Raw genomic sequence first — 26,353 nt, 5'->3', positions numbered from 1 at the left:
GCTACTGTGAGGTTCTGCATGGCTCTGCTGAGCCTCGTAAAGAGTAAGGCACTAAATACATTTCCACCAGGAGGCTTTACGTCCCCTCATTGTCCTTCAGAAACAGTGACGTTGTTTCCTTTTTAATTCAGTGATACAAAGACAGCCTAACAAATCAACATATTTCTCTGAAAAAAAGAAAAGCTGAAAGTAGCCTTCAGTAATAATAATAGTTGTTGCAGGGTAGCAGGACATGGATGATTTAAATTTGTGTTTTTCGGCCGGGCATGGTGGCTCAAGCCTGTAATCCCAGCACTTTGGGAGGCCGAGACGGGCGGATCACGAGGTCAGGAGATCGAGACCATCCTGGCTAACACTGTGAAACCCCGTCTCTACTAAAAAATACAAAAAACTAGCCGGGCGAGGTGGCGGGCGCCTGTAGTCCCAGCTACTCGGGAGGCTGAGGCAGGAGAATGGTGTGAACCCGGGAGGCGGAGCTTGCAGTGAGCTGAGATCCGGCCACTGCACTCCAGCCCCGGCGACAGAGTGAGACTCCATCTCAAAAAAAAAAAAAAAAAAAAAAAAAAAAATTTGTGTTTTTCAAACTTTCTGAAATGCTGTTGTGCCTTTGGTAAAAAAAGAAGGGCCAGGCACAGTGACTCACACCTATAAATCCCCGCACTTTGGGAGGCTGAGGCAGGATGATTGTGGGAGGCCAGGAGTTTGAGACCAGCCTGGTCAGCACAGCGAGGCAACACAGCGAGACCCCATCTTTATAAGAAAAAGTTAAAATCAGCCAAGCATGGTGGTTGGTGTGCTGTAGGGCCAGCTACTTGGTAGGGCAGAGGTGGGGGGAAATTGTTTGAAAACCCAGGAGGTTGAGGCTAACGGATGAGCTCTGATTGTGACACCTGCACTCCAGCCGGGTGACAGAGAGAGACTCTGTTTTTAGGACAGAACGAAAGAAAATAAAGAACGACAGAAAGAAAGCAAAGAACAGCAGCACGAAAGAAAGAAAGAACGAAAGAACGAAAGAAAGAACAGCACGAAGAAGAAAGACAGGAGAGAAGAGCGAAGAGAGAAGCGAGCGAGAGAGAGAAGAATGACGAAGGACGGAGGCAGAAAGAAAGAAAGAAAAGAAAGAAAGAAAGAAGAGAAGAAAGAAAATTAAAAAAAAGAGGAGCAAAAGTGACTGTCACTTATTTGGCTGTGGAATTTAATATACCTGGGCAACGGAAAAAGGTTCAGCTGGTGACATGGCTGCCACTCTATTGTTCAATCTGAGTTCCTTATTCCAAGCCTAACATGAACACAAAACCTGCCTGAATGACTTTTTGTGCCTGGAGAAAAGTCAGCTAAACTTCTAAGAAGACACAAAACTCTCAATTCACAATCTCTACTGGAAAACAATTTATGTCTGTCGTTGTGATTTCCTGGAAAGAATAGCTCATCAATCCATTCTGGCAGGAAAGAAATAGTACAGTAATTCCTCCTTAACCCTGAGTCTTCCTTAGGCAAAATCAAATACAGGCATATCTTGAGATATTGCAGGTTCAGTTGCAGACCACTGCAATATAGTGAATATTGCAACAAAAAAGTAAGTCACACAAATATATTGGTTTCCCAGTGCATAAAAAGTTATGTTTACACTATACTGTAGACTATTAAGTGTGTAGTAGCATGCCTTTTAAAAATGTGCATAGCTTAATTTAAAAATACTTCGTGGCTAAAAATACTAGGGATCATCTGAGCCTTCAGTAAGCTGTAATCTTTTTGCTAATGGAGGGTCATGGCTTGGTGTTGATGGCTGCTGACTGATCAGGGTGGCAGGGTGGTGGCTGCTGAATGTTGGGGTGGCTGCGGCAATTCCTTAAAATAAGAGAATAACAAAATTTGCTGCATTAATTGACTCTCTCCCTTCCCTTCCATGAAATCTCTCGCTGTAGCATCCATTGCTGGTTAACAGCGTTTTATCCACAGTAGCATTTCTTTCAAAATTGGAACCAATCCTCTCAAACCCTGCTGCTGATATATCACCTAAGTTTATGGGATAGTCTAAATATTCTGTTGTGTCGTTTCAACAATACTCACAACATCCTCATCAGTACATTACATCTCAAGAGACCACTGTCTTTGCTTATCCGTTAAGAAACAACTATTTTTCTGTGCATGTTTGATCATGAAATTGTAGCAACCAGTCCCCTCTACAGGCTCCATTTCAGTTCTAGTTCTCTTGCTGTTTCCACCACATCTGCAGTTCCTTCCTCCACTGAAGCCTTGAAACCCTCAAAGTCATCCATGAGGGCTGGAGTCCACTTCTCCCACACTCCTGTTCATGTTGCTATTTTGGCCTTCCACGAATCACAAACATGCTTACTGGTATCTAAAATGGTAAATTCTTCCCAAAAAGCTTTCCATGGACTTTGCCCAGACCCATCAGAAGAATCACTATCCATGGCAGCGACAGCCTTACAAAATGAATTTCTTAAATACGACTTGAAGGTCAAAATTGCTCCTTGATCCATGGGCTGCAGAATGGATATTGTGTTATCAGGCATGAGAACAACATTCACCTCTTAGTACATATCCATCAGAGCTCTTGGGTGACCATTATCAATGAGCAGTGATACTGTGAAAGGAATCATTTTTTTTTCCTGAGAAGTGGGTCCAGACAGTGGGTTTAAGATAATCAGTAAACCGGCCAGGTGCGGTGGCTCACGCCTGTAATCCCAACACTTTGGGAGGCCAAGGAGGGCAGATCATGAGGTCAAGAGATTGAGACCATCCTGGCCAACATGGTGAAACCCCATCTCTACTAAAAATACAAAAATTAGCTGGGCGTGGTGGCACGCACCTGTAATCCCAGCTACTCAGGAGGCTGAGGCAGGAGAATCGCTTGAACCCGGGAGGCGCAGGTTGCAGTGAGCCAAGATTGCGCCACTGCACTCCAGCCTGGCAACAGAGCGAGACTCCATCTCAAAAAAAAAAAAAAAAAAAAAAAAAAAAAAAAAGAAAAGAAAAAAAAAGATATTCAGTAAACCATGCTGTAAACAGATACACTGATATCCAAGCTTTGTTGTTCCATTTCCAGGACACAGGCAGAGTAGCTTCAGCAACATTCTTAAGGGCCCTAGGATCTTCAAAATGGTAAATAAGTTTTGGCTTAAACTTAAAGTCACCAGCTGCATTCGCCTTTCACAAGAGAATCAGGCTGTCCTTTGAGGCTTTAAAGTGAGGTGTGTACTATCTCCTCTCTAGGTGGGAAAGTCCTAGATGGTACCTTCTTCCAATAGAAGGCTGTTCTGTCTACGTTGAAAATCTGTTGTTGAATGTAGACACCTTCAGCAATGATCTTAGCTAGATCTTCCGAAGAACTTGCTGCAGTTTCTCCATCAGCACTCGCCGCTTCGCCTTGCACCTTTATGTTACAGAGACTGCTTCTTAAGCCTCATAAGCCAACCTCTGCTACCTTCAAACTTTTCTTCTGCAGCTTCCTCAACCTCTTTCAGCCTTCATAGAATTGAAGAGAGCTAGGCCCTTGTTCTGGATTAGGCTTTTGGCTTAAGGGAATGTTGTGACTGGGTATGGTCTAACCATACCACTAAAATGATTCCCTGTGAACAATGAGGCTGTTTTGCTTTCTTATCATTCGTGTGTTCACTGGAGTAGCATGTTTAATTTTGTTCAATAACTTTTCCTTTGCATTCGTAACTTGGCAAATTATTTGGCACAAGAGGCCTAGCTTTCAGCCTTATTTGGCTTGTGACATGTCTTCCTCCCTAATCTTTTTTTTTTTTTTTTTTGTATTTTTAGTAGAGATGGGGTTTCACCATGTTAGCGAGGATGGTCTTGATCTCCTGACCTCGTGATCCACCCGCATCGGCCTCCCAAAGTTCTGGGATTGCAGGCGTGAGCCACTGAGTCCGGCCTCCTCCCTAATCTTCACCATTTTTAGCTTTTGACTTCAAGTGAGAGACCTGCAACACTCCCTTTCCCTTGAACACGTAGAGGCCATTACAGGGCTGTTAATTGGTCAAATTTCAACATTGCTGTGTCTCAGGGAATAGAGAGGCGCGAGAAGAGGGAGAGAGATAGGAGAACGGCTCGACAGTGGAGCCGTCAAACACACACATTTATGGTTTACGTTCGCGGTCCTGTATGGGTGCAGCTCATAGTGTCCCAAATAATTACAATAGTAACACAAAGATACTGATCACAAACCACCATAATAGATATAATACTAATGAAAAAGCTTGAAATATTGCAACAATTACCAAAATGTGACACAGCGACTGGAGTGAGCAGGTGCTGTTGGAAAAACAGCACCCACAGACTTGCTCGATGTCACGTTGCCACAACCTTTCAATCTGTGAAAACACGCAATATCTACAAAGTATCATAAAGTGAAACGCGATGAAAAGAGGTGTGCCTGTACATGTGACTTGACTTCTGCACACTGACGGGCTGGAATCGCTGCAATCTTATGATGAAACAGGACCAGATATAAAGTTGTTTCTTTTTTTTGTTTTGTTTTTTTTTTTTTTGAGACAGAGTCTTGCTCTGTCACCCAGGCTGGAGTGCAGTGATGCGATCGCTCCTCACTGCAACCTCCGCCTCCCAGGTTCACGCCATTCTCCTGCCTCAGCCTCCCAAGTAGCTGGGACTACAGGCGTCCACCACCACGCCCGGCTAAGTTTTTGTATTTTTAGTAGAGACGGGGTTTCACCGTGGTCTCGATCTCCTGACCTCTTGGTCTGCCCGCCTCCGCCTCCCAAAGTGCTGGGATTGCAGGCGTGAGCCACTGCGCCTAGCCAGAGTTGTTTCTTAATGGATAAGCAAAGACAGTGATCTCTTGAGACAGAATCTACTCCTGATGAAGATGTTGTGAATATTATTGAAATGACACAACAGAATATTTAGAATATTTCATAAACTTAGGTGATACATCAGCAAGAAATATTTAGGAACTCAAGTCTTCCTGTTTTCTGTACGTGGACCACTTCTCAGGGATAATCAGAAAAACAGAATTGGGGGTTGGAAATAGAAAAGAGAGGCAAAGCAGATGGCAGAGAAAGAGGCTTGGGTCCCCCAAAGCCTCGGGAAAATCTCAGCAAGCAGAAAGCATATAAAACTGCATTGCATGGAGGTCTGCAAAGAGGGTGGCTGCCAGGGTACACCACACAGGCTGATGGAGGCAGGGCCCGGGAGGCGGGAACTCACAACCCGAAGTAATAAAATCAGAAACATTTTGAATATTTTGAGAGAAGATGAGTCAGAAGAGCAACAACAATAACGAAAAAGGCTGTTAATATTCACTATCTGCATGCAACGAGGTAGGACAAATTTGTAAGTGTTGCATTAGAATGCAAAAGGAGGGATTTTAAAAAATATGGCATAAGAGATTGAAAACGGAAAATGAAAATAAGTGGTTCAGAACCTCTGTGGTGTTGAATTTCAGATACACAGAACACCATCAGCATTTCCTCTCCTATTTTCTGTCTCATCTCCCATTTGTGTGTGCAGCAGGTTTTCTCAGCATCAAAAGAATCTGGGTCAGGTGTGGTGGCTCACACCTATACTCCCAGCACTTGGGGAGGCTGAGGCGGGAGAATCTCTTGAGCCTAGGAGTTTAAGACCAGCCTGGGCAACATAGCAAGACCCCGTCTGTACAAATAATACAAAAAAATTAGCTAGGCATGGTGGCGTGCATCTGTAGTCTGGGAGACTGAGGTTGCAGTGAGCTATGACTGCACCACCGCACTCCAGCCTGGGTGACAGAGCAAGACCCTGTCATGAAATATATAATTAATTAATTAAAAAACAAAGTATCTGCCTTCAGTCCCCCAACTCTGTTTTCCACAAGATCTACAGATCCCCTGATTTGACCCCCATGGTGATTTCTAGGTATTGGGTTCTCGTGGATGGAGAGGGATGACTGAGTTTGCTTCTTGTCAAATGGGAGAGGCATATTCCCAGAATCTCAGGCCTGTTTTCTGCACCAAAGTCATCTTTTCTTGGGCGAAACTTCAATGTGCTCTCAAAGGCTGCATTGCCTGAGCTCCGACACTTACATGATAGCATCTGGAAGCCAAGAGGCTGCTGGGTGTCATTCACTTCTGCGTTTTCCGACGACGACCGGGGTGCCTCCTACATGCTAATAGCTCGCTGGAGCCCCGTCACGCCAGCAGGGCACGGGTGCCTTATTGGCACAATGCATCATAATGACAAGGTGTTTGGATGATGTATCGCTTAAAAGATGGAGCCATCAGAGAATGAGTCCAAGATCAGATTGAATTTAATTATGGGATAAAAGAATCTCATCTGTCATTTTGGTGATGAATTAACTGAGAGGAGAAATGTGAGTCTCTTGGAAAAGGACGGAGAGGAGAAGGAAAATGTATTGACAGGGAGGACACACAAAGGAGAGGTCGCTAATACCCTTCCCTGAGCCCACTGAATCAGAAAGGTCCTGGGAACAGAGCTTCACACATTCCAACAGGGGCTGCCACCCTCAGTTCCTTCCCACAGTGCACACCTCGCCTTATGAACATCTCATTACAGCCATAGTTGTTTCAAAGAGTGCCTGCTGAAATCTCCAGGGCCATTTCTTGCAAACCCTGCTAGTCATACCTTGTCCACGGTATGGGCTGTAGAGGGGCAGTGAGTCTCAACTCGGGGACAAAGCCGCATCAGAATTTGCAGGAACGTGTTAGGTTTGAACATGTGCAGGTGCACAGGCAACTTCTATGAACATGCCCTCAACTACGGTCCTCAAAAGTGATTGTGATTTGTATAAAAGTACGTGGAAAGCTGGGTCCATTGGCTTACACCTATAATCCCAGCACTTTGGGAGGCATAGATGGGTGGATCACTTGAGCCCAGGAGTTTGGGACCAGCCTGGACAACACAGTGAGATACCCATCTCTACAAAAATTAAAAAAAAAAAAAAAAATAGCCTTGCATGGTGGTATGTGACTGTAGTCCCAGCTACTCAGGAGGCTAAGGCAGCAGGATTGCTTGAGCCCAGGAGTTCAAGGCCACATTGAGCTCTGATGGCACCACTGTGCTCCAGCCTGGGTGACAGAGTGAGGTAGTGAGATGCTGTCTCTAAACAAAAGAAATATTTCAAAAAAGTATATGTGGGCAGAGGGAGGAGTGAACTACACAGAGGTTCAGGGGAATATTGAATTGCTCTATATCTTGATTATGGTGTGATTACTTGATCATATGCGCCTGCCAAAACCTGCAAATTATACATTATAAAGCATAAACAGGCCGGGCACGATGGCTCACGCCTGTAATCCCAGAACTTTGGGAGGCCGAGGCGGGCGGGTCACCTGAGGTCAGGAGTTCAAGACCAGCCTGGCCAACATGGTGAAACCCTATCTCTACTAAAAATATAAAAATTAGCCAGGTGTGGTGGGTGCCTGTAATCCCAGCTACTCAGGAGGCTGAGGCAGGAGAATCGCTTGAACGCAGGAGGCAGAGGTTGCAGTGAGCCAAGATCGTGCCACTGCACTGCAGCCTGGATGACGGAGTGAGACTCTGTCTCAAAAAAAAAAAAAAAAAAAAAAAAAGAAAGAGTAAATATTGCCTTAAAAATGAAAAAACAAAAAACCAAAAAACCCAAGAAACTTAACTATATAAAAACTAAGATAGTGTTATAAATTAAAAAAAAAATAATTTAGCTGGGACACTAGGCCTAAACAGGGCCTGTCCTGGGCAGACAGGAACATATGATCACCACCTACATGACCTAACACATAGCCTTATCCAAAATACATGCTTGGTTGGATGTGAGGGTGATCTGGCTGCAACATCTGTCACCCCGTTGATCGCCAGGGTTAATTCAGCTGATTTGGCTGGCTAGGCGGGTGTCCCTTTCCTCCCTCACCCCTCCATGTGCATCCCTCCTGAAACTGCATGCTTGGTCGAAGAGGATGACCATCCCCAATAGAAGAAGACCAGTCTTTGGTCAAGGGTATACGAGTATCTGCGCTGCCTTGCTAGAACTCCCACACAGGTCCTCAAAATAGATGCTTGATAAATAGCTGTAGATTGAAAAAGAAAAGCATCCGCCAATGCCTGTTACCATGTGGAATCCCAGGCCCCACCTCCACTAGGTCTGGGGTTGGACTCTGGAAAGGCAGTTACAATAAGCCCCCAGAGGGTTCCCTGGGTCAGTGGACCACACGTGAGATGCTGAGTGGAAGGCCCAGCCCTTGATCCCAGCACTGGAGGATCTCCACACTCTGTCCCTTTTGGGCCGCCCTGAACCACCTGCTTCTGCCAACTGTGTGATTCTTTCCTGAAATGGGCCTCGTGATTCCAGCCTCTGCACCTGGGCTTTCACGTTCCATTCCTCTCTGCTTGCTATGAGTCTTTCCACTGTGCTTTGCTGTGGTCTGGAGAAGACTGAAGGGCTCAAGGATATGAGGTGCTCTCCAGAATTCACCGGATGCAGAGCAGAGCACCCAAGACCAAGAGGTATGGGACATTCGTTTGACAACTGGCATTGCCCTATCTGAATCTCCATGTTCTCATTAATAATAATAAAAAAAAAAAGCAGGTGGTGCCAGCAAGGCAAGGTGGCTCACATCCATAATCCTAGCACTCTGGGAGGCCAAGGTGGGAGGATAGCTTGAGGTCGGGAGTTCGAGACCAGCTTGGGCAACACAGTGAGACCCCATCTCTACAAAAAAATGGAAAAATTAGCTGGGCGTGGTGGTTCATACCAGCAGTCCCAGTTACTCTGGGAGCTGAAGCAGGAGGATTGCTTGAACCCAGGAGTTTGAGGCTGCAGTGAGCTATGATTGCATCACTGTACTCCAGCCTGGGTGACAGAACAAGACCCTATCTCAAGTAAAAAAAGTCAGGGGGATGGGAGGAGGTTACTGTTTACCAGAGTAGTTGGAAGCATTAAATATGTCACCAAAAACAGATATGGGTCTTAATGCCAGCATTTTTGTTCTTTATCTCAGCCCAGCCCTGGCCAGAGTGTTTGGAGGTGTCCCTAGGCAGGGGCTGGAACACACGGTTCTGGGGCCAGAGTCCATTGTATGCTGCACTGTCAAACTCTGGGCTGCCGGTCAGCTGCAGGGACCCGAGAGTGCAGATGCAGAGCCATTGGGGGAGTTAAAGGCTAAGAAAGATGCCACAGTGCTGCCCCCCAGCCCCCTCTTTCTTCCTGATAGCACCTTTGCCTTTCTGGAGAAATCAGAAGCTGTGGCAGGAGAAGGTTGAAGTCTGGAGAAGGTTGTGGTCTGGACAGGTGCAGCAAGAAGGGCCTGGCAAAGGAGGGTGCTATCTGTGCAAGGCAGCCAAAGTGTCCTGGTTTCATTGTGGCTGCTCCAGCTTGGGGACCCACCCTGGGCCTGGGCACAGGAGGGCAACAGCCTAGTAGAACTGGGGGTCTGTGGGCCTCCTTAGGCAAGAACTTCCACTCCAAATGGGTTTAAGCCAACACTAAGGCTGCTACTGCATCCTTGACCTTTTTTTTTTTTCTTTTTTTGAGACTGGGTCTTGCTCTGTTGCCCAGGCTGGAGTGCAGTGGCATGGTGTTGGCTCGCTGCAACCTCTGCCTCCTGAGTTCAAGCGATTCTCCTGCCTCAGCCTCCCGGAGTCGCTGGGATTACAGGTGCTTGCCACCATGCCCAGCTAATTTTTGTATTTTTAGTAGAGACGAGGTTTCACCATGTTGGCCAGGCTGGTCTCGAACTCCTGACCGGAAGTGATCCACCCGCCTCGGCCTCCCAAAGTGCTGGGATTACAGGCGTGAGCCAATGCGCCCGGCCTTGACATTGTATTTTTAAATAAAACTCAGGCTTCCAAAAAGAAGCGGATGTTTGTCTAATTCTAATTAGTAACCAGCCAAAACTGAGGCGACAAACATTTCCGAGCAAGCAAGGCTCTCCGAGTGGCCGGGAACCGTTTACATCTTGTTGACAAACACATGTTGCAAGACAGGAAATTACCCTCCTCAGTGCCTATTTTATCTCTGTTTAATTGCTGTTTGATAATAAATTACAACATAGAGTCCATTAATTAAGCTAGCAATGTCCGTGGAACACCAATTCCTTCTGCCGGGAGCCGCCTGGTTATAGGAGCTCTGATTCTGCTGCTGTTTGCACCCATGGCACTTTGAGAAGCAGTTTAGAAGGATTCCGGTTGGGTGACAGGACTCCTTGCACAGAAGGAGTGGGTTTGGGAAGCAGGGGAGCTTTGATGAGTGAGTAGAGGGGCAGCCTGGCAGCTGGAGAGCCATGCCAAGTGTTCTCTAATTCAGGACACGTGGCTGAACAGAAAGCAACATCAGATTGACTTTTTAAAAAGCAGCTGACGGAAAGCAACCGGGGCCCACTTAACAAGTGTCCATCCCAGAGCCGGGGGAGCCATGAGCAGCCTAATTCAGTTTGCCGTTCTAAATCAAGTCAATCTAATCAGCTCTGTGGCAGGAGCTTTCACTTGGAAAAGTTCCGCACGCAGGTGGAGCTGGGAAAGATGAAACCCAGCCATTTCCTAACAAAGGTACCACACTGTGCTGGGAGTGCCACTAAGCTCCCAGAGGGAAAGGAGACTTGATGTCTGCCTCCTGCCTGGGGAGGGAGTCAGGAAGTGGTCACCTTCAGAGGGAAAGCCCTCATTAAATTTTAACCACAGGCTCAAGCACAGGGGCTCACACCTGTCGCCTCAGCACTTCGGGAGGCAGAGGCGAGAGAACTGCTTCAGGTCAGGAGTTCCAGACCAGCCTGGGCAGCATAGGGAGACCGCTATTTCTACAAAAAAACTTCTTAAAAAAATTAGCTGGGCATGGTGATGCATGCCTGTAATCCCAGCTACTTGAGAGGCCTAGATGGGAGGATTTCTTGAGCCCAGGAGGTCAAGGCTGCAGCGAGCTATGATTGTGCCACTGGACCCCCAGTTTGGGCGACACAGCGAGACCTTGTCTCTAAAAAAAGGAAAGAAAAGAAAAGAAAAGAAAAAAAAGTTCCGACCATGTTGTCCTGAAATTATGCCATCCAGGCATTCCTGCTGGTCTATCACGGTCCCACTGGGCAGAAGCTTGAGGGAGGGACTATAGAGGAAAAAAGGCTCCAGACAGAAAGGTAAGGAAGGTCAAGTTTATAGCAGTCTGCCCCAGACTAAGTCTGGAGGTGAGGGCATTGTCAGGCCTCAGAGCCCAAGACAAGCCACTGCGTCCCCTGAGACTTGCACCTATACGCCCAGATGGCCTGAAGTAACTGAAGAATCACAAAAGAAGTGCAAATGCCCTGCCCCGCCTTAACTGATGACATTCCACCACAAAAGAAGTGCAAATGCCCTGCCCCGCTTTAACTGATGACATTCCACCACAAAAGAAGTGCAAATGCCCTGCCCCGCCTTAACTGATGACATTCCACCACAAAAGAAGTGCAAATGCCCTGCCCCGCCTTAACTGATGACATTCCACCACAAAAGAAGTGCAAATGCCCTGCCCCGCCTTAACTGATGACATTCCACCACAAAAGAAGTGCAAATGCCCTGCCCCGCCTTAACTGATGACATTCCACCACAAAAGAAGTGAAAATGGCCAGTCCTTGCCTTAAGCGATGACATCATCTTGTGAAATTCCTTTTCCTGGCTCATCCTGACTCAAAAAGCTCCCCCACTGAGCACCTTTTGACCCCCACTCCTGCCCGCCAGAGAACAACCCGCCTTTGACTGTAATTTTTCTTTACCTACCCAAATCCTATAAAAAGGCCCCACCCCTGTCTCCCTTCACTGACTCTTTTCGGACTCAGCCCACCTGCACCCAGGTGAAATAAACAGCCATGTTGCTCACACAAAGCCTGTTTGGTGGTCTCTTCACATGGATGCACATGACAGGCATCACAAGAGTGTTAAAGATGCTGGGGTAGACAGATGGGGAGGGTGGGGGGGCCACAGAAGACAGACATTGCCGCCTTAACATCCCAGCCCTCAGGTTCACCCAAGTGCTTCCTGAGTGGTTTTAAAACCTTCCCCTGAGGCCAGGCGCAGTGGCTCAGGCCTGTAATCCCAGCACTTTGGGAGGCTGAGGCAGGTGGATCACCTGAGGTCAGGAGTTTGAGACCAGCCTGACCAATGTGGTGAAACCCCATCTCTACTAAAAATACAAAAATTAGCCAGGTGTGGTGGTGGGTGCCTGTAATCCCAACTACTCATAAGGCTGAGGCAGGAGAATCGCTTGAACCCAGGAGGCAGAGGTTGCAGTGACCGGAGATCGCGCCATTGCACTCCAGCCTGGGTGACAGAGCGAGACTCAGTCTGAAAAAACCAAACCAAAACAAACAAACAAAAAAAGCAAAAACAAAACCTTCTCCTGAAACACCCAAAGCCAAATGCAACTGCTTAGAGCCACATGGGGAAGCTCTGGGATCAAATCATCTTTACTTTGTTCCACATTAGCAGGAGGAGTGGATGTCCTCAGAGCCATTTTTGATTATGCCAGTATCTAACCGGGACAGCCTTTATTATGTCACTGTTAATAAGTGCGCCATTCAAATGTGACCTATTCAGAAGATTAAACAAAGAAGTCTGGGAGTTAAGTGCTCTTTTCACAGCCACTCTTGGAGTAATTGCCTAAAAGGGTGATCCGGCACAGCCATGGGGCCCAGGAGTGGGACTGCCCTAGACTCAGCCTCTGGGATCTTGCTGCCTGGGGCAGAGGCTGTGGGTATCCTAGGAAGGTGGTGTAGGGAGTGTGCTGGGCCCTGCCTCCCACCCTCTGTGTCCCCTTTCTTCAACTCTAGGCTCAGTACCACAAGTCGCTATATCCAACTCCTGGCCATCTCAGCCCGAGACTAGCTGGGGCTTTTCATTTGGTCTATTCCAAGACATAACTTCTTAGATAGTCCCCTCTGGAATTGCTGTAGGCAGTCTAAACATATCACCTTTCCTACCCCCAGGTGAGCCTTCCAGTGGCTCCCTGACATCTTCTGGATCAAGTCCCATTTCCTCAAACCAGCAGCATCAGCATCACCTAGAAAACAGCTGGAAATGCAAAATTGGGGCTGGGTGCTGAGGCTCATGCCTGTAATCCCAGCAGTCTGGGAGGCCAAGGTGGGAGGATCCCTTGAGGCCAGGAGTCCAAGACAAGCCCAGGCAACATAGCAAGACTCTATCTCTACAAAAAAAAAAAAACATGGAAAATTGAGTGGAACATGGTGGCATGTTTTTTTTAAATTTTTGCCTTTAGTACCAGTAACTAAGGAGGCTGAGGCAGGAGGAGCACTTGAGCCCAGGAGGTTGAGGCGCAGTGAGCTGTAATCACACCACTGTACTCCAGCCTGGGCAACACAGCAAGACCCCATCTCTTAAAAAAGAAGGAAGAAAAGGAAGGAAAAAAGGAAGGGAGGGAGGGAAGGAAGGAAGGAAAGAAGGAAGGAAGGAAAAAAGGAAGGGAGGGAGGGAGGGAAGGAAGGAAGGAAAGAAGGAAGGAAGGAAAAAAGGAAAGGAAAGGAAGAAAGGAAGGGGGGGAGGGAAGGAAGGATGGAAGAGAAAGAAAGGAAAGGAAAGGAAGAAAGGAAGGAGGGAGGGAGGGAAGAGAGGAAGGAAGGAGGGAAGGAAAGAAAGAAGGGAGGGAGGAAGGGAGGGAGAGAGGGAAGGAGGTAGGGAAGGAGGGAGAGAGGGAGGGAAAAAAAGAAAGAAAGAAAAGAAGGAGAAAACAAAAGCAAACTCTCAGGCCCCACCGGAGATCTGACCCGAAAATTCTGGGGACAGGGCCCAGGAGCTGGTGTTGTCACAGCCTTGGGGGCGATTCTGCTGCCTACTGCAGCGTGCAGGCTGGAACCTTGGTGCAGGTCTCCTTAGGTCTCTCACCATCTGCACTTCACCTCTCTGCTGCCTTCTCTCTCAGCACTCCCTTCCCTCTTGCATTCAAAGTTTCAGCCAAACTGGGCTACCTCCTACCTCCCAGGCCCCAGCACCCTGGGTTACACTTATTTTACTGTAGATTTCCCGCCTCTTTTCTAGTCCCTCCCCTTCAAGGGTAAACAATTTGACGGCAAAGACTGTATCATACCAGCTGCCTGTGTGACAGTGGTGCCTAGCATTTTAGAGTAGGTAATCAAGACATATTAGGTGAGTGAATGAATGAATGAATGAATGAAGACATGCACTTATTTTTTTCTTTTTTTAAGAGACAAGGCCTCGGCCAGGCGCGGTGGCTCACACCTGTAATCCCAGCACTTTGGGAAGCCGAGGCGGGCGGATCACGAGGTCAGGAGATCAAGACCATCCTGATTAACACAGTGAAACCCCGTCTCTACTAAAAAATACAAAAAATTAGCTGGGCGTGGTGGTGGGCACCTGTCGTCCCAGCTACTTGGGAGGCTGAGGCAGAATGGCGTGAACCTGGGAGGCGGAGCTTGCAGTGAACCGAGATCGTGCCACTGCACTCCAGCCTGGGTGATGAGTGAGACTCTGTCTCAAAAAAAAAAAAAAAAAAAAAAAAAAGGACAAGACCTCACTCTGTCAGCCAGGAGTGCAGGGACATGATCATGGCCTACTGCAGCCTTGAAGTCCTTGGTTCAAGTGATCCTCCCTCCTCAGCTTCCTGAGTCGTGTGCCACCACACCCAACTCATTTTACATATTTTTTTGTAGAGGCGGGGGTCTTGTTATGTTACCCAGGCTGGTTTCAATCTCCTGGCCTCAAGCAGTCCTCCCGCCTCAGCCGTCACAGCCACCTGCGTTAGATTCTGTAGCCCATATTGCTTTCCATGAGAATCCCCATTTTTCTATAGAGAACCTTCAGGGAGAGGAGAAGGTCTAGGCTTCCCAGCCAATCTCCTGCTCCCCACAGGCACTTTTTGCCAATTATAAATGGTGATGGTGCTCCATAAATAACTTGGATTCAAATGGATCGCATTCGACTTTTTTTTTTTACCTTGAGATAGAGTCTCGCTCTGTCGCTCAGGCTGGAGTGTGGTGGCACGATCTCGACTCGCTGAAACTCCACCTCCAAGGTTCAAGTGATTCTCCTGCCTCAGCCTCTCTAGCAGCTGGGATTACAGGCGCCCGCCACTATGCCTGGCTAATTTTTGTATTTTTAATAGAGATGGGGTTTCGCCATGTTGGCCAGGCTCGTCTTGAACTCCTAACCTCAGGTGATCTTTGACTTTAAAATGCTTGGCTGTGCTTGGCCCGGGGCCGTAGCTCACGCCTGTAATCCCAGCACTTTGGGATGCCTAGGCAGTGGATCACTTGAGGTCAGGAGTTTAAGACCAATCTGACCAACGTGGTGAAACCCCGTCTCTACTAAAAATACAAAAATTAGCTGGGGCAGGGTGGTGCAAGCCTGTAATCTCAGCTACTCAAGAGGCTGACGCAGGAGAATCACTTGAACCCAGAAGGCGGAGGTTGCACTGAGCCGAGATCGTGGCACTGCATTCCAGCCTGGGTGACAGAGAAAGACTCGGTCTAAAAAAATAAATAGATCGATACACAAATAAATAAACAGGTAGTATAAAATGCTTGGCTGTGCTGGAAGGCCTGGGTTCTAGGTTACTTTGCTCACGGGCACTTGCCCCTCTGTGCCTCAGTTTCCTCATGCTGCCTTCCTACTTCCCAGAGTTGCTGCAAGGATCTGCTCAGGATATGAACAGTACCCTGTCTGGCATTGCTTACCCACCTTAGGAGGAAGGGTGAGTATCCATCCAGACAATGAGAACTACCTGCAGTGACGTGGCAGAGGGAACGCAACTGTCTCTTTCCAGCAGCGACCTCGGGGGAATGCAAAACCACTACACACAGAGAAAAACCTGTGAGCCTTGATACGGGCACGTGTGGGGATGAGTGTAATTGATGAAGGCAACTTTGCACGTGAACGTGGGCATTCACAGAACAAGAGACATGAAGAGTGTTTACAGGGTAGTTCCTCAAGTGCCTTCCTCTTACAGACCAATAAACTGAGCCCCGGAGAGAGGATCTGTGAGCCCAACTCACAACCCACCTTCAGTGTTCCTCTGAAATTGAAATATAAATGTTTTCCTAGTTGGTAGCTTGCCTTTTTCTACTACTGGCTGATGTAATGTTTTAAATTCTGATGAATGTCAAGACTAGTGACATTTTTTTGGATGTGTTTTCTTCCAACCCTAGAGAATTTCTGCTAAGCTCTTTGTGTACACACACACACGCGCACATACGCACATACACTGCTGGCTAGCACAAAGCCATCAAAGGAAATTCGTTTATCAAGACTCTGTTTTTACTTGTTGGTTAATCGCTTTGCGCTTCTCAGGTTATCACACGTGTTCTCTGAAAAGCTGCATTTTAGAGTAGGTGATCAGGACATATTACTTGAGTGAAATGAATGAATGAAGCCATGCATTTGATACACATATTTTTTTAAAAGACACTCTGCAAACATTCTCCTCCTTCCCATCAGTTGTTTGCTCTTGAACCAGCATTTACGGTCCAGCTTGTACTTACAACCAAACTAATGATGCTCCTTCAGGATGGATGTGTCAATCAGACTCTAGTGAAGAAATTTGCTAATTGTTTCTCTGAAGTCATAAGGAGGTAGATTTGGTTATAATGACGGTACATGCACATATGGTATATATTTGCATGTTAGCAAATGACTCTGTGACTTATCTACCTTTGAAATATGCACAGTGTGACTTATTCACCTATGAAACCTGCACATTGATCCTGTTAATACCCGCGCTGATGTGGCCAGTCGCAGTGGCTCACGCCTGTAATGCCAGCATTTTGGGAGACCGAGGTGGGCAGATCTCTTGAGGTCAGGAGTTCGAGACCAGCCTGGCCAAATGGTGAAACCCCCATTTCTACTAAAAATACAAAAATTAGCTGGACATGGTGGCATGTGCCTGTAATCCCAGATATTCAGGAGGCTGAGGTAGGAGAACTGCATGAGCCTGGGAGGTGGAGATCGCAGTGAGCCAAGATCACACTACTGCACTCCAGCTTGGAGGACACAGTCAGACTCCATCTCAAAAAAAAAAAAAAAAAAAAAAAAAAAAAAAATCCGCGCACTGCAACAACCACTTACGAATCTTTTTCCTAGTTTCTTTAGAGAAATAACCAGAAAGACTCCTACCTTCTTCTTAACATCTCAGAATAAATAACTACCAAGGTAGACAGCAACAAAGTTTATCCAGAAGGCCTGCAAGGGCGGAGATGGTGACACTACTACTTCCTTCCTGGTCAGAGATGAGCTCCTACCTGCGGTCCCCAGCCATGGCACGGATACAGTATTGCTGTGTGGTTCTCCAGTGGCCCCTGGTCCAAGCAGACGTCTTTTGCCTTGTTGTTGCGAAGCTGCAAGAATAGACAAAACATGATCCATCAGAGCTCAGCTAGTGGAGGTGTGGATGCCCAGTCACTGTTCTACCAGGCCTTGGTTCCAACTTCATGATGGGAAGACCATAAAGGCCTCTAAGTGAGGACCAGGGCTCAAGTCTGTGCAGTGATCACCTTAGCAAGAAAAATCAAGTCTTTTTTTTTTTTTTTTTTTTGAGACGGAGTCTCGCTCTGTCACCCAGGCTGGAGTGCAGTGGCCAGATCTCAGCTCACTGCAAGCTCCGCCTCCCAGGTTCATGCCATTCTCCTGCCTCAGCCTCCCGAGTAGCTGGGACTACAGGCGCCGCCACCTCGCCCGGCTAGTTTTTTGTATTTTTAGTAGAGACGGGGTTTCACCGTGTTAGCCAGGGTGGTCTCGATCTCCTGACCTCGTGATCCGCCCGTCTCGGCCTCCCAAAGTGCTGGGATTACAGGCTTGAGCCATCGCGCCCGGCCGAAAAATCAAGTCTTAAGGTGGATGGCATGGATCCTAGGTCTCTGTGTCCTGGGCAGCTTGCCCCTACCCTCACAGCACCTCCATTCCTAACATGAAAGGCAATCTGAGGGAACTGCTGCATATAGGAGCACTGGTTACCCAGATCTTAGGCTTCTAAATGGCTCTGAAGCTTCTAAGTAGCTTATAGGCTTCTCAGTGGCTTCTGAGGCTTCTAAGTGGCTTGTAAAATCCGGTTATCCAGATGGTTAGGCTTCTAAGTGGGCCTCAGCATCAACATTGGTTTTAATAAACCAGGTAATCAAAGGTTAGCTTTTTAGGTCATTACGTGCATAAAGGCATGAAGAACCTAAAAGCAAATTAGGCTGGACTTGGTGGCTCGTGCCTGTAATCCCAGCACTTCGGGAGGCTGAGGTAGGAGAGTCGCTTGAGCCCAGGAGTTCAAGACCAACGTGGGCAACATAGCGAGGCCCCATCTCTACAAAAACATTAAAATAAATTAACCAGGCGTGGTGGCACACACTTGTAGTCCCAGCTACTCAGGAGGCTGAGACGGCAGGATGGTTTGAGCCCAGGAGTTCCAGGCTGCAGTGAGCCATGATTGTACCACTAGACTCCAGCCTGGGCGACAGAGCAAGATCTATTTCTAAAAAAGAGAAAAAAAAACCTAAAAGCTTACTATCATAAAATGCTCTAGCAGTATCTATATATTCAAAAACATATACGTATGCTGTGCTAAGCACCATTGTAGGTGTTTGGAACGCACCCACGGAGGAAACAGACAAAAGTCCCCAAAGCAACACCCGTGAAACTAGGCATGGGTCTTTGGGAGCGTGTAAGAACTGATCTCATTTGGATCTCTGGGTGCACTATGATCTACACGGGTATCCATCCCACCAGCACCCTAGGGTCCCAATGGGTGGGAAAAAGGTAATGTCGCTGGTCCTCTCCATCTATATTCATTCCCCTCCAGATTATATTCCCCATCGAAACAGACAGGAAAAGGCATTCTGTTCCTTTTATTTTATTTTCTTTTCTTTTTGAGACAGAGTTTCGCTCTTGTGGCCCAGGCTGAAATGCAATGGTGCAATCTCGACTCACTGCAACCTCCACCTCCTGGGTTCAAACGATTCTCCTGCTTCAGCCTCCCAAGTAGTTGGGATTACAGTTGCCCGCCACCATGCCAAGCTAATTTTTTGTATTTTTAGCAGAGACGGGGTTTTACCACGTTGGCCAGGCTGATCTTGAACTCCTGACCTCAGGTGATCCACCTGTCTTGGCCTCCCAAAGTGCTGGGATTATAGGCGTGAACCACTGCGCCTGGCCGGCATTCTGTTCTTTATGTACCCAAATTGTGTTTAGGCTCAGACAACTTGAGCAGATTTTTTTTTCTTTCTTTTGTTTTTTTGAGACAGAGTCTTGCCCTGTCGCCCAGGCTGGAGTACAGTGGCGCGATCTCGGCTCACTGGAAGCTCCGCCTCCTGGGTTCAAGCCATTCTCCCACCTCGGCCTCCCGAGTAGTTGGGACTACAGGCGCCTGCCACCACCCCGGCTAATTTGTTTGTATTTTTAGTAGAGATGGGGTTTCACGATGTTAGCCAGGATGGTCTCGATCTCCTGACCTCGTGATCTGCCCGCCTCGGCCTCCCAAAGTGCTGGGATTACAGGCCTGAGACACCTCGAGTAGATTTTTAAATCCTTGTTTTTCTTCTTTGAGTGACAGGGTCTTGCTCTGTACTCCAGGCTGGAGTGCAGGGGCGCAATCATAGCTCACTGCAGCCTCCATCTCTTGGCCTCAAGCAATCCTCCCACCTCAGCCTCCCAAAGTGCTGGGATTACAGGTGTTAACCACGGTGCCTAGCTGAGAGCTGTTTACATATTAAGGACATGAATGTTTTAACAGAGTATTTGCTTTACGTCATGATTTGAGACTGCCAGGCTTTTAAACTTTGTTCTAATGTTTCTGCAATCAAATCTATCATTCAGTAATTTAATACATATTTGTTGAAGGCCTAGTAAGTGCCTGACACTGTACTAAATTTAATGAGCAAAACACAAATAACATAGTCCCTGCCCTGAAGTAGTCCACGGTCTACTGCAATGACTGAAATATGCTAGGGCCAACAAGGAGAGCTTCTTTTTTCTTTTTTCTTTTTTAGATGGAGTCTTGCTGTGTCACCAGGCTGGAGTGCAGTGGCACAATCTCGGCTCACTGCAACCTCCACCTCCTGGGTTCAAGTGATTCTCCTGCCTCAGCCTCCCGAGTAGCTGGGATTACAGGCGCCCGCCACCACACCCAGCTAATTTTTGTATTTTTAGTAGAGACGGGGTTTCACCATATTGGCCAGAATGGTCTCAATCTCCTGACTTTGTGATCCACCTGCCTCGGCCTCCCAAAGTGCTGGGATTACAGGCATGAACCACTGCGACCGGCCAAGGAGAACTTCTTTACCCCTTCTAAGGATTCAGAGATAACTGCTAAGAGGTGACTCCTGCCCTAAGCGTTAAAAGCATATGTAGGCTGGGTGTGGTGGCTCACGCCTGTAATCTCAGTGCTTTGGGAGGCTTAGACTGGAAGATTGCTTAAGGAGTTTGAGACAAGCCTGGGCAACATAGTGAGACCCCAACTTCACAAAAAATAAACAAAATTAGCTAGGCATGGTGGCATGTGCTTGTAGTCCCAGCTACTTGGGAGGCTGAGGTGGGAGGGTGGCTTTGGTCCAGGAGTTTAAGGCTACAGTGAGCTGAGACTGTGCCACTGGATTCCATCTTGGGTGACACAGCAAGGCTGTGCCTCAAAAAAAAAAAAAAGTTGTCTAGAGCCAACAGCAGTGACTCACACCTGTAGTATCAGCTACTAGGGAGGCTGAGGTGGGAGGATTGCTTGAGCAGAGGAGTTCCTGGCTATAGTATGTCATGATCATGCTATTGTACTCCAGCCTGGGCAACAGAGCAAGACCTTATCTCTCTCTCTCTCTTTTTTTTTTTTTTTAAAAGGAAGAGCTATCTAAAAAATGGTTTTTGATTAATTTGGTTTCTTTCATTTAACACTATAGTCTATCTGAAATGTATATCTGTAAATGGTGACACTCAGCAGGTAGAGAAGGAGTAATAGAACCAGATGCCTTAAAACGTTAACATTGATTATATCTGGGAACTGGGATTTGGAGTAAGTTTAGTTTTCATCTGTATATTGCCAATAGACTGTATGTATTGATTTTATTATTTTAAAAAGAAAGTCTGTAAAACCAAAAGGCTTCTCTCTTCCAAATAATCAGACTCTGATCACAATGTCACCTCCAATGCCACTCCCACTGTATGGCTCAAGGGACATCATTTATACTGTGGTTGATGTCAAAGGCAGCTCCTGGAGTTGTGGGGTGCACAGACTGTGGAGCTGTACACAGCAGCTCTGGCAGTCTTCTAGCCTAGGTGGTTTGTGCCTATAGCCCCAGATACTCGGGAAGCGAAGTGGGAGAATCGCTTGAGCCAGGACTTCAAGGCCAGCCTGGCAACATAGTGAGACCTCATTTCTACAAAAAAAAAAAGAAAAAATAAAAAAGAAATTAGCCAGGTGTGATGATGTGTACCTGTAGTCTCAGCTACTCAGAAGGCTGAGGTGGAAGAATAGCTTGAGTCCAGGAGTTCAAGGCTACAGTGAGCCAAGATTGTGCCACTGCACCCAGCCTGGGGGACACAGGCTGGTCATCATTTTTATTGTTTCCTTTTTAGTAACTATTTTTCTTCTAATGATAAAAGTATCACCTAACATTAGTGAAAGTTGGAAAAGCATGACAAAGTACCCCCACCCCTAAAACTGCCCAAAGTCCTACTTACTACCCAATATAATTATAAGTATCTTCTGCATTTCCCAATGCTATTATCACACTTGCTTCCAATCTAAAATAGCAGCAAATTGAGTTTTATCATCCTGAGTTTTTCCTTTTAAGCATTATGGTATCAATATTTTTCTCATGTCATTAAACTTTCGTACATACCATTTATAACAGCTATAAAATATCTCAAACCATGAATGCATTATATTCAACTAATCTTCAAGTGAAATTAAAAAAAAAATTTCCTCAAAAATAACATGTCTGAGCTGAACAATTTTACTCTCAAATCTTTGTCCTTATTTCAGATTATTTGCTTGGGATAAGAGTGGAGAAGAAACTATGATTGTCATTATTAAGCTTTTTAATACACTTGGCTCAAATTGCTTTTTAAAAGGCTTGTTTCAATTTGCACTATCACAGAGGATATGATTTTTTGTCATATTACTAAGGCCTTGCCTATAAAGTATCAACACATATTCCAAAAAATGAATCTTTGTTCGTTTGCAGATAGAAAAAAAAAAAAACCTCTGTGTATTTAATTTTTTATTTTCTTTGACTATGAAATAAATTTAAAATTGTCATGTGTTTTTCATCCATGTGTATTTTTTCTTGTGTAACTGACCTTGTACTTTGTTTATTTTTCTTTGGAGATGTTTTATTTTTGTTGTTTAAATCAAATTTTTAAAATAATGCCTGTAATCCCAGCACTTTGGGAGGCTGAGGCGAGTGGATCACTTGAGGTCAGGAGTTCAAGACCAGCCTGGCCAACATGGCAAAAACACAAAAATTAGCTGGACGTGGTGGCGTGTGCCTGTGATCCTAGCTACTAGGGAGGCTGAGGCAGGAGAATTGTTAAAACCTGGGAGGTGGAGGTTGCGATGAGCCGAGATCGCGCCACCGCACCCTAGCCTGGGCGACTGTCTCAAAAAAAAAAAAATTAGCTTAACTTGCGAAGCTTATTATATATTAACGGTATTTGTTCATCTATAGCATTTGTGGTATGTGTATTTCCAGTTTGGTGTATTATTTCTCTACTCAGTTGATATACAGATTATTTTAATATTTATGAGCCTGGATCCATGACACATTTCCTTTGTATTTCTTGCATGGCTTTCATTCTTAGAAAGCCCTTCCGGCTGGGCATGGTGGCTCATGCCTGTAATCCCAGCACTTTGGGAGGCCAAGGCGGGTAAATCACGAGGTCAAGAGATCGAGACCAGCCTGGCCAACATGGTGAAATCCTGTCTCTACTAAAAATACAAAAAATTAGCCAGGCGTGGTGGCAGGCACCTGTAGTCCCAGCTACTCGGGAGGCTGAGGCAGGAGAATGGCGTGAACCCGGGCGGCCGAGCTTGCAGTGAGCAGAGATTGCGCCACTGCTCTCCAGCCTGGGCGACAGAGTGAGACTCCATCTCAAAAAAACAACAACAACAACAACAACAAAAGAAAGCCCTTCTTCATTCAGAGATGAGATTCATGACTATTTCCGCATGGTTATTTTATCATTTCTTTCATGTAATGCTACAGTTCATCTGAAATCTACTTTGGTAAATGGTGAGCTGTAAGAATCTAAATTGATTTATTTTCCAAAGAGCTAGGCAATTGACCCAATTGTCTTAGGAATAATCCATTCACTGCCCATTGTTGTTCAATTCTTCCTTTATATTTAATATTACTTAGATAATTAAAAAAAAATTCATGCTTTTATTTTGGAGAAGAAAAGGCAAGGCAGTTTATATCTATTAATAACTACTGCTGTGTGCCAGGTACTTTTGTTTTTTTTTGAGACAGAGTCTCACTCTGTCACCCAGGCTGGAGCGCAGTGGCGTCATCTCAGCTCACTGCAACCTCTGCCTACTGGGCTCAAGCGATTCTCCTGCCTTAGCCCCGAGTAGCTGGGATTACCTGTACCAGTCACCATGCTCAGCTAGTTATATATATATGTGTGTGTGTGTGTGTGTGTGTGTGTATTTTTTATATATATATATATACACACACACACACACACACATATATATATATATTAGTAGAGACAAGGGTGTTCTTGAACTCCGGACTTCAAGTGATCCGCCTGCCTTGGCCTCCCAAAGTGATGGGATTACAGGCATGAGCCACGGCACTTGGCCATGCCAGGTACTGTTCTAAGAACTCTACATATCACAGCTAATTTTATACCCCCAGGAACCCTGGACAGGAGATACTCTCCTTCCTCCCATTTTATAGATGAGGGAATGGCTGCCAAGAGGACCCACATGGCTGGTAACAGCCTACTAGGATTTGAACCCAGCAGGCTGGCTCCAGTCTTCATGTATCCCTAACCGCCCTAGAGACTGCCCTTGCAAGACGTGAGCATCCCATTCCAAATTCCAGCTCAGGAGGGTCACCACTCTACACCCCGATGACTTAACCTGTGGCGGATTTACTTTCTCTAAAAGGCAGCAGGCAAAGAATAGGAAAATCTACAGTTGTAGAAAAATGTAAATACTCTTAAGTCAAAGGGATTCTTCTTAGCTCTAACCTGGTAATCACAGGGAGTCCCGGGGAAGAAAACCAGATTGCAGAGCTAATGGGGTGTCTCAGCCAAATTGAGAGCACTGGGCTCCCTGCTCCTTGGCCTGACTGCGTGTCACCGATTCTATCTCAAACAGGCATCGCAAGGGAGAACGAGGTGGACGCGTGAGTGTTTCTGTACGAAGATGTTCTCAGCAATGGTACTTGCGATATTTTAAAATTGGAAAAGACAGCAGTGTCTATGTTCTCAAGCAAAGTCCAGCTTACACAAAAAGTGGAACCATGTGTGGCCATTAATTACTGACAAAAAGTATTTCATGATACACTTACATATCCTCCATATTATTGAGTAAAGTTTCAAACGATTAGGCATTGTGAATGGAATCGTTTTAGCAAAAAAATACATGGGTATATACACATGCACACACACACACACATAGACACACATACACAGAGTCCAGAGGTCCATACATCAAAGTGTACATGTTATCTCGATCCCCACGTCCAATCTTGGCTTCGTGACTTACACGCTCTGTGACCTTAGGTAAGTTAGATAATTTCTCTAAGTTTCAGTTTTCTTATCCAGAAAACAGAAGTAACGCTAATCTCTCATAAGGTGAAGGTGAAATTAATTTGTATGCAAAAAGCACTTAGAATACTGCCCAGTACTTCAAAAGCACTCAACTATTCACCCCTAGTATTATTATTTTCAAAATGTTCTCAAATGCATATTGGTGGTATTTGTAATAAGAGAAAAATCGCTTTGCTTTCAGGTTTAGAAAGGTGATACGAGGCCGGGCGCGGTGGCTCAAGCCTGTAATCCCAGCACTTTGGGAGGCCGAGACGGGCGGATCACGAGGTCAGGAGATCGAGACCATCCTGGCTAACACGGTGAAACCCCGTCTCTACTAAAAATACAAAAAAACAAAACTAGCCGGGCGAGGTGGCGGCGCCTGTAGTCCCAGCTACTCGGGAGGCTGAGCCAGGAGAATGGCGTGAACCCGGGAGGCAGAGCTTGCAGTGAGCTGAGATCTGGCCACTGCACTCCAGCCTGGGTGACAGAGCGAGACTCCGTCTCAAAAAAAAAAAAAAAAAAAAAAAAAAAAAGAAAGAAAGGTGATACGATCACAGCATAGACAATCTGAGAACATTTCCTCCTTTCTTTGATGATAAGTGATTCCAACCCACAGCACAGAGCAATGGAGGACTCCAACCCCCCTGCCTCTCTTTACATCCAAACTTCCTTCTCAATATCTCCATTCACAGGTCTCAGAGGACCTCAAAGTCAAAATTTCCCAAACAGGATTCACTATCTGCCACATATCTCAGGAAAAGAAGACTGTCATAGCCTTTTATCCATAGTCCATTATAACATTCATCACATTTGTTCCCTACCCCAACCCCCCGGCTAGAGAGAATCTTGCTATCAGGGCCGGCACCTCCAAAAACCACTCATTGAATGAATGAATGAGCAACTCTGTTTCTCCCCAGCAAAGCAACCTACAGCATATTGAACAGCATTCCAAGCCAAAAGCATGCACGGTCTGATTTACCTCCCCGTAAGCAACGGTATTATTGTATCTTCTCATTTCTGGGTAAACATGGTCCAGGTACCACTGGAAATTCTTACACTTTAAACTTTTCCTTAAGGCTCTTCTTTCAGAGACATCACCGATGTCAATTCCCGGATTCTGAAAAGAGAGAGAAGTCAAGGGGTGTTAGTGACTATGGAGCTCTGGCCAGAGTGGGGCACAGGTGGAGTCACTTTCAGGGAAAGCTTCACATAGAAGATCTTAAGCCTGAGCCAGGCGCGGTGGCTCACGCCTGTAACCCCAGCACTTTGGGAGGCCGAGGCGGGCAAATCACGAGGTCAGGAGTTCGAGACCAGCTTGGCCAACATGGTAAAACTCCATCTCTACTAAAAATACAAGTAATTAGCTGGGTATGGTAGCGGGTGCCTATAATCTCAGCTACTTGGGAGGCTGAGGCAGGAAAATTGCTTGAACCCAGAAGGCAGAGGTTGCAGTATGCTGAGATCGCGCCACTGTACTCCATCCCGGGCGACAGTGTGAGACTGTCTAAAAAAAAACAGAAGATCTTATGCCTCTTATGCTTATTCAGAAGGGTTTTTTGTTGTTGTTGTTCTGGTTTTATTGAGACGGGCTGGGAGTGCAGTGGTGTGATCTCATCTCACTACAACGTTGTCCTCTTGGGTTCAAGCAATTCTCCTGCCTCAGCCTCCCCAGTAG

General features: G+C 46.3%; 1 protein-coding gene across 1 annotated transcript in view; it reads right to left on the bottom strand.

Annotated features, from left to right (window-relative positions):
- GALNT17 (polypeptide N-acetylgalactosaminyltransferase 17) overlaps positions 1 to 26,353 on the bottom strand; it is a 612,717-nt gene that overhangs the window by 22,314 nt on the left and 564,050 nt on the right. Inside the window, exons 8-9 of the mRNA XM_010376806.2 lie at positions 25,658 to 25,795; positions 17,187 to 17,282 (exon numbers count right to left, since the gene is read on the bottom strand). Coding sequence (XP_010375108.1) covers positions 17,187 to 17,282; positions 25,658 to 25,795 — 234 coding nt within the window. The remainder of the gene's footprint in view (positions 1 to 17,186; positions 17,283 to 25,657; positions 25,796 to 26,353) is intronic.

This window comes from Rhinopithecus roxellana, chromosome 6, assembly GCF_007565055.1.
Source record: "Rhinopithecus roxellana isolate Shanxi Qingling chromosome 6, ASM756505v1, whole genome shotgun sequence".
Lineage (NCBI taxonomy): Eukaryota > Metazoa > Chordata > Mammalia > Primates > Cercopithecidae > Rhinopithecus > Rhinopithecus roxellana.
This window is presented reverse-complemented; position numbering and strand designations above follow the sequence as displayed.